Source organism: Gekko japonicus, unplaced genomic scaffold, assembly GCF_001447785.1.
Source record: "Gekko japonicus isolate JY-2015 unplaced genomic scaffold, Gekko_japonicus_V1.1 scaffold999, whole genome shotgun sequence".
Classification (NCBI taxonomy): domain Eukaryota; kingdom Metazoa; phylum Chordata; class Lepidosauria; order Squamata; family Gekkonidae; genus Gekko; species Gekko japonicus.
Genome location: NW_015171532.1, coordinates 31,842 through 40,695, shown reverse-complemented (window position 1 = coordinate 40,695; position 8,854 = coordinate 31,842). Strand labels below are relative to the sequence as shown.

The 8,854-nt window shown below is 45.4% G+C and overlaps 1 protein-coding gene across 1 annotated transcript in view; it reads left to right on the top strand.

The window, feature by feature from the left end:
- Positions 1-8,243, top strand: part of SERTM1 (serine-rich and transmembrane domain containing 1) — a 25,524-nt gene extending 17,281 nt beyond the window's left edge. Inside the window, exon 2 of the mRNA XM_015419598.1 lies at positions 7,765-8,243. Coding sequence (XP_015275084.1) covers positions 7,920-8,243 — 324 coding nt within the window. The 5' untranslated portion in view covers positions 7,765-7,919. The remainder of the gene's footprint in view (positions 1-7,764) is intronic.
- The last annotated feature ends 611 nt before the right edge of the window (positions 8,244-8,854 follow it).

Sequence of the window (8,854 nt, the reverse complement as noted above, 5' to 3'; positions counted from 1 at the left end):
ATTAACAGTGCAAGCCTAAACAGAATTAAACTGTGCTAAATTTGTTGAGCCGCCCTGACCTGGATAGCCCAATCTTGTCAGATCTCAGAAGCGTCAACCCTGGTCAGTGTTTGCATGGGAGACCTCCGAATAAGTCCAGGGTCACGACACAGAAACAGGCAATGGCGAACCACCTCTGAACGTCCCTTGCCTTGAAAACCCCACAGGGTTGCCATACGTTGGCTGCAGAGTGATGGCATGAACGAATGAATGTTGACTTCTACAGACTTAGATGTTGTAGAAGAAGAAGAGATTGGATTTATACCCCGCTCTTCACTTGGAGGCAGAGTGGCTTATGATCTCCATTCTCTTCCCCTCCCCTGACCACAAAAGACACCCTATGAGGTAGGTGGGGCTGAGAGAGCTCTTTCGAGGACTGCGCTTGAGAGAACAGCTCTGAAAGAATATGTGGGTGACCCAAGGTCACACCAGCAGCTGCATGTGGAAGAGTGAGGAATCAAACCTGGTTCTCCCAGATTAGAAGCCATGCTCTTAACCACTACACCAAACTATGTTTAGGATTGCACTGACAGAGCAATTTGCCTAGTGTTAAACTGATTCTGATTTTAAGGGATTTCATATACCTTAAAATCAGAGCCCATTCCGTTTATATCTTATTCCTCCAATGAACTCAGGGTTGAGTACATTGTTTTCTCATCCCCCAAATCATGGTGGAATCTGATTTGGGCTGGGGGGAATCTTCACAGGGTTGTTTACCACAGCTCATTTCACAATGACTTCTTCCCATAAAACATACCTATGTAAACTTCCAGTTACATTTTTTAATGAGAATATAGCTTATGCTGAAATTTTGTCCAGAAGGATTAATCTTTTGCATTTTGACTGTGGGTGTGCAGTTAGATGAACATGGCACATAGCTTTTATAAATGCAAATAAACCCTGACTCTGTTTATTTCCCAGAAAACAGTAGTTACAAAGTCTGTGCATAGTGTTAGTAGATTTATTATCCATCTCTTTGCAAATGAGCCTTGCTTATCACTTGAAAGGGAATTTTTCATTCCTTCCTTAGATTTTGTCTAAAACCAACAGGCATTTTAAGTTCTCTTTCAGAATTTATTGGGCACTATTTTTCCCAACTGGTATATTAATCATTGTTCCCCAAATCCTGCATTTTGAATGAATTCCCTAATTGGAAGGGGCTTTACCAGATGCTTAGTACTGAGGTCAAACAAGACACAGCCAGGCAGAGTAAAGGAATAAAACTGGATATGACATCGAAGTTCTGAGACAAGAACTCTTAATTTGTTTTTGGCCCCTCAGAAACAGCTGCCAAGGTGAGGTGTTGATATGGACTGGGACCATACCACTAGTGAAAGGGGGATGGCCTCCCCTGTGCCATTTTACCAAATTAAAAGGTGCACACAGCTGCTTTTTACCTCAGTAAGGAAAAAGACAAGCACAGTACAGAAACCTGCCTTTTTCCATACTGGATCTAGACGTAGTGGAGGCATATTTGATTAGGAAACAACATGGTGGAAAGTTAACCCCCTTCCTCAGCACTGCTGCTGTTATCCATATTGGGGCCAACTAGCACTGCATTTTGAGGCAAAAATACACTTCAGGAGTCACAGAACTCCAGCAAGCTAGGGTTACCAACCTCAAAGTGGGGTCTGGAGTTCTCCTGGAATCAAGGGCGTAGACTTTCCAATTTTCCGGGGGGGGCTGGGGCTGGGCCAGAGGCATTGCTAAGTCATTAAAAGAACTGGGACCCAATGACATCGTAGGGAGGATCTAGTGACATCACAGGCATGGTCATTATCTATGGAGGTGGACCCATGTGGGGTTTAGGGATGGGCTCCCTAGAAATTTAGGGAGGCCTGGGAACCGCCCTAGCAATGTCCCTGGACTGGGCTAACCCCAGGAACAGTTGCCTTCTTAGAACACTGCTTAGAAACTTAGAAAGCCCCCCCACACACCCCACACTGGAATAAGAACATAATATCAGGCCATACCACATTGCAATAAAGCCCCTACAACTTTATACAGAAATACTGAGCTTCCCTACCATTTGCCACAACTAGCCCACCACACAAGAAGAAGAAGAAAAGATAGGATTTATACCCCGCCCTTCACTACCCAAGGGAGTCTCAGAGCGGCTTACAAACTCCTTTCCCTTCCCCTTCCCACAACAGACACCTTGTGAGGTAGGTGGGGCTGAGAGAGCTCTGACAGAAACTGCTCTTTTTCAAGGACAGCTGTGCCACAGCTTGTGACTGACCCAAGGTCACATCAGCAGGTGCAAGTGGAGGAGTGGGGAATCAAACCCGGTTCTCCCAGATTAGAGTCTGCACAACTTAAGATGATCCAAACATAGTAAGGAAAGCAATACCAAATGCTTTCATTTACTTAAAATTATTTGGCAGAGAATTCGAAACTTTAATGATGGTCTGGGCCTGGCTGGGGCGATGGCATGCGTGCCCACAGAGAGGGCTCTGAGTGCCACCTCTGGCACCCATGCCATAGGATCGCCACCACTGCTCTATGGTATGCCAGAAAGACTAGGAGAAACAGAAGTCCTAGAGTAAAACCACATCCCCACTGTGGTTCTCCTTCTCCCCAAACTCTGCCTTTCCCAAGTATTGCCCACAAATCTCCAGAAATTTCTCAAGATGGAGTTGGTAATCCTACAAACACCACATGTAGCTTGAACCAAAACGAACAGAAGCAAGCAGGTGAAAATCTGCCAGGCACCGAATGTTGCTTTGTCCAAAGAGTGACTACAGACCAGTATTTTTAGCATGAGGCAGCAAGGTGACTGCACAAGGCAGGATTCTTTACTCATGATTTTATTCTTCTGTCATAAGAACATAAGAGACGCCAATGTTGGATTAGGCCAAAGGCCCATCCAGTCCAACACTCTGTCACACAGTGGCCAAAAATACCAGGTGCCATCAGGAGGTCCACCAGTGGGGCCAGGACATTAGAAGCCCTCCCACTGTTGACCCCCCCCCAAGCACCAAGAAGACAGAGCATCCCTTTCCCCAGAGTCCCTATCTATACCTTCTTGCTAATAGCCACTGATGGACCTCTGCTCCATATGCTTATCTAATTCCCTTTTGAAGCCGTCCATGCTTGTAGCCGCCACCACTTCCTGTGGCAGTGAATTCCATGTCTTAATCACTCTTTGGGTGAAGAAGTACTTTCTTTTATCCGTTCTAACCCGACCACTCAGCAATTTCATTGAATGCCCATGAGTTCTTGTATTGTGAGAAAGGGAGAAAAGTACCTCTTTCTCTACCTGCTCTATCCCATGCATAATCTTATAAACCTCAATCATGTCACCCCTCAGTCGTCGTTTCTCCAAGCTAAAGAGCCCTAAGCACTTTAACCTTTGCTCATAGGGAAAGTGTTCCAACCCTTTTATCATTCGAGTTGCCCCTTTCTGCACTTTTTCCAAAGCTATAATATCATTTTTAAGGTGTGGTGACCAGAACTGCACACAGTATTCCAAATGAGGTCGCACCATTGATTTATATAGGGGCATTATGATATTGGCTGATCTGTAATACCCTTCCTTCCTAATAATCCCCAGCATAGCATTGGCCTTTTTTATTGCAGTCACACACTGTCTCGACATTTTCAGTGAGTTATCTACTACAACTCCAAGATCTCTCTCTTGATCAGTCTCTGCCAGTTCAGACCCCATCAACGTGTATTTATAGTTAGGATTTTTGGCTCCAATGTGCATCACCTTGCACTTGGCCACATTGAACCCCATTTGCCATGTTGACGCCCACTTGCCCATCCTTGACAGATCCCTTTGGAGTGCCTCACAATCCTCACTGGTTTTCACCACCCTGAACAACTTCGTATCATCCGCAAATTTAGCCACTTCACTGCTTACTCCCAACTCCAAATCATTAATGAACAAGTTAAAAAGCAGTGGACCAAGTACTGATCCCTGTGGTACCCCACTGCTTACACCCCTCCACTGGGAGAACTGCCCATTTATACTCACTCTCTGTTTTCTATTAATTAGCCAGTTTTTGATCCATAAAAGGACTTGTCCTTTTATCCCATGATTTTTGAGCTTACTTTGGAGCCTTTGATGAGGAACTTTATCAAAAGCTTTCTGGAAGTCAAGGTAAAGAATATCTATTGGATCCCCCTTGTCCACATGTTTGTTCACCCCCTCAAAGAACACTTAACAGGTTAGTGAGACAAGATCTTCCCTTACAGAACCCATGCTGAGTCTGCCTCCACCTCTGCTTTCTTCCCTTTCAGTCTATAGGGGTCTACTCTGCTCAACCAGAAACTGCTCCCTAATGGAACAAACTTCTAAACTTTATGTCTCTGGCTTGTTTTTGTATTGATAATGTTTCATTGTAGTATCCTCTGGGGTCCGGTAGCCCTGAGTAAGTTTACCAATCCAGGTTGTCAGCACACAGGAGACTCTGGCAGCTTCAGTGACAGGTTTCCTTGTTGTTTCCAGTGGAGAAAACAGTTGCACGCACTGGCAGTTGCACGCACTGGCAGCTACAGCCAACAACATCCACTGAACTAGACCTAACTGAGGCCCTCCCATACCGGTCTTGAAGTTAAGGTTGCCAACCTCCAGGTGGGGCCTGAAGATCTCTTGAAATTACAACAGCTCTCCAGATGACAGAGCTCAGTTGCCCTGGAGAAAATGGCTGCTTTGGAGGGTGGATTATACCCAGCTGAGGCGTCTCCCAAACTCTGCCCTCCACGGGCACAGCCCCCAAAATCCCCATGTATTTCTCAACACAGAGTTGGCAACCGTAGCAGGGCTGCAGTCTCTGGATTCAGTAATAAGAGTTTGGCAGCCAGGTGGAGCCAGTCACATGATCTAGCCCTTCCTGGGAAAGGGGGCTACCCAAGAGGCAGCTGCAGCTGTGTCAGGGCTTCCAGACACTTCTGGTTGGCTGAAGGGGTAGCGGGGAGGAACAAGCCAGGCGAGCTGGCAGCCTTATGAGAGGGCAACAGAAACTAGTTTGGTGACTCACTTAAAGGTATACATGCCTATAGACATCATAGTCATAATTTTAAGCTGCCTTCAGCATCAGCAGGACTTTGTTGCGGTGGCACAGAAATTCCTTAAATTATTTTTTTTAATGTTTATTAAGAGGAAGTATAACATATCAAGAAATATAATAACTGCAAAACCGTATACAACTGTCCTGAAAAAAATTCCTTAAATTAATAAACCCCAATCTGTTGGAATGAGCCTCCACTAGAGATCAGGCCCCTGCAGGACCTTTCACAGTTCCGCAGGGCCTGCAAGATGGAGCTCTTCCACCAGGCTTTTGGGTGAGACAGCGGACATCAAATATCATCTGGCCCCTCCCGTTACCTTTCCGTTACCATCTATATTATGGTCTTTAATTTTTGAGGACACAGAATGATAGCCACCTTGGCTTATCCAAGGTAGGGTATCCATAATCTGGAATTTCTTTTCGGAACCAGCCCTTCTGTGTTTATTGTCTAGCACCAGGGCACCACTGAAATAGCTGTGATGTAACTTGTCCGCCATTGTCTAAGGGTTAATGTTACAGTTTTATCCGATTGTATTGTTTTATCTTAATGTTGTAGTCAACCCTGAGCCTGCTTGTGGGAAGGGCAGGATAGAAATTAAACAAACAAACAAACATCCCCAGTGAAACGAACGACAGCTATTAAAACATAACACAGCCTTCCTTGAATCCTCATGGTTGCTACAGGTCTGTCCCCTTTAATAGAGACTTAAAATGTGGGAATGAGCAGCTAAAGTTTTTCTTGGCATTGAAAGACTATCCAAATAAAGCCTCTGTTAAAGGGACAAGACCCTTTTTCCTCTCCAGAGGTTTGCAACTCAGTGGGAAAGGACAGACATAACCTAGCCTTCTCCTCTCCTAGCCATCTGTCTAGCCCCCTCCTCTCCTTTGTCTCATAGCAGCACTGAAAGGCACTTTGCCACAAGGCAGTGCCTGGGGAGCAACATGGCTGGCAGAGGCTTGACTTTCTCCCTTCAGACAGCAGCAAGCCCCCAAGCGTATTAGACAGCCCTCTGTGGCTAGACAAGTTTAAAGGGCTGTAAGTTTCTCCCCGTCTTTTATTCTCCCATAAACTGTCTTACATGACACTTCACCCTTTCCTCTTCCACCAGCCAAATAATAATGCCCACAATTTCTATTGCATTATCCTATTGCATTATCTATTGGATGTGTTGACCTATTCTGTGTAATCCGCCTTGAGTCCCAGAGAGAAAGACTGCTCCTCTGTCTTTCTGATTTCGCACTAGAGCTGCCTGGATGTTGTGCCGCCATTTGCCCCGATACTATTGGTCAATTTCACACCCGAAGCTGCGGGGCTGCATTTTGACTCATGGCTTCGCCCGATTTCCCCCGCAGTTTTGTAATCCTGTGTTTTGAGGAGTGGGGAATCAAACCCAGTTCTCCCAGATTTAGAGTCTGCACTCTTCACCAATACACCAAACTGGCTCTCACTACTACACCAATCCAAACTAGGATTGCTGCCGGCTTCCAAGCTAGACCTGGAGGTCCTCCGGAATTCTGATCTCCAGACTGTAGAGATCAGTTTGGATAGAGAAAATGGCTGCTTTGGTGGGTGGACTCTATGGCATGACATTCTTCTCTGAGCTCCCTCCACTCCTGAAACTCTGCCCATCTCAGACTCAACCCCTAAATCTCAAGGAATTTACCCACCCAGAGTTGGAAAACCTACGTCTTACAACCGTCCCATATTGTCCAGCCCATCAGTTAAGATTCTCTTTTCATGACCCGTTTCAGGTGTGAGGCAGGAACATGGTGGGGGGTGTACATCCATAGAGAGGGTTGCCAACTCTGGGTTGGGAAATTCTTGGAGATTTGGGAGTGGAACCTGGAGAGGGCAAGGTTTCAGGAGGGGAGGGTGTAATGCCATGAGGTCCACCCTCTAAAGCAGCCGTTTGTAATTCCAGGAGATCTCCAGGCCCCACCTGGAGGTTGATAGCCCTCTCCAGAGAGTTTCCAGTGGTTCCTCGAGCTACTCTACATCACTTCCAGCTTTTTCCAGAAGTGACATAGTAGCACAGATGATGCTGGCACTTTAAAAATAAACCTGTCAGAGGAGCAGCGGTCAAAGAGGGCTGCCAGCATGAGCTCTGGCAGCCCTATGTCCTGCCCACATTGCCCCCATTTGCAGAGGTAAGGTGACAGTTACCAGAGAGAGGGTGTTTGGGTCTTAATAAGAACATAAGAGCATAAGAGATGCTTTGAGGCTTTTATGCCGCTTCCTTTACTTTTGAAGCCATCCATGCTTGTAGCCGCCACCACTTCCTGTGGCAGTGAATTCCAAGTGTTAATACCTCACATTTGGAATGCCCACCCCTTTGAGGCTTGTCCGGTGCCTCCTTTAGGCACCAGACCAAACCATTTCTGTTTCCTCAGGCTTTTTAAGCTGTTTTACAGTCTGCTTCTTGCCTGTGGGTAGTTCTATCAACATCATTTTGTACTGCTCTGGGGGTTTTTTATGTGCTTTTTAGGCCTGGCTTGTTTTTCTTGGCTTGGCTTATTTTCCCCCCCAATTAACTTGTTTTTTGTTCATTCATTTTATTGCTTGTTTTATTGGCTGACTTTTCTTGGCGTGATTGTTTTTATTGACCTGTTTTATTGCATTGGTTGGTTTTGTAAGCTGCCTTAAGCAAATCCGGAGAGGCAGTGTACAATAAATAAAATAATCTCTCTCTTGTTTTTTCCCCCCTTACAGCCCCGAGAGAAAACCCAGTTCACGTTAATCCTGATCTGAGAACAGAAGGGTAACAGTCATCACAAGGTGTCGCAGTATGCCAGCAGCTTTATGGAAACTCACCTTTGCCTGCTAGGTCCCATTCATTGATTTACACACGCACAAAGTCAGCAAACATGTCAGAACTCAACCCTACCTCTGGACTATCAGCAGATATTGAAAATGGGACCTTTCTGGAACTGTATCCCACATCTCTCTCAACATCGATGGATTCATCTTCGGGACGCATGTCTAATGTCTATGTCTATGTTTCAATATTCCTCAGCCTCTTGGCTTTCCTCCTGTTGCTGTTAATCATTGCTCTTCAGAGGCTGAAAAATATCATCTCCTCCAGCTCTTCCTATCCAGAATATACTAGCGATGCCGGGAGTTCCTTCACCAACTTAGAAGTTTGTAGCATTTCTTCCCAGCGGTCTGCTTTTTCAAATCTGTCTTCATGAAAGTGAAAGGGAATACGCTGGAGGATGGAGCAGCTTTCTCTGACTTTGGGGGTGGAAGTATATGCATGCGAAATTCACCTTGGAAGGCTGTTAGTCATAAAAGAGGTGACTTTTAACACTCACTTTGATTTCCCTTTCTGTTTTTAGTCTCCGTCGTCGTCGTCCCCCGGCCTTATTTATGAATGATGTTTTTCAACTCTAAGCACAAAAACGGACTTCCCGTCATAGCTTCCTGTCTGTAGCAATGTTGCAGCTTTGCAGAGGTTTTCCAGCCCGCTCGTGAAGATGAGGCAGGTATTTAAGACTAATCCGTGGAAATATCCTGCTTACCTGGATTTGTCACTCGCATTACAGTGATGGCTTATGGACTCACACAGTATAAGAACTTTTAATCCAACCTCCCCCCACACCCAGTACCACCAGATAAACTTAATATGGAAGAGACTCCTTGGTTGAAAGCTATTTGCCTGGACATTCACCTTCTTACTGTGCCATAGTTACAGAATTTTAAGAAAACAAAGCTAACATAAAGTTTAGTTATAAATTATGTCGATGAGCGTCTCCTGTATACTTTCCTGTGTACTCTTTAACTGACTCATATTGTCTGACGT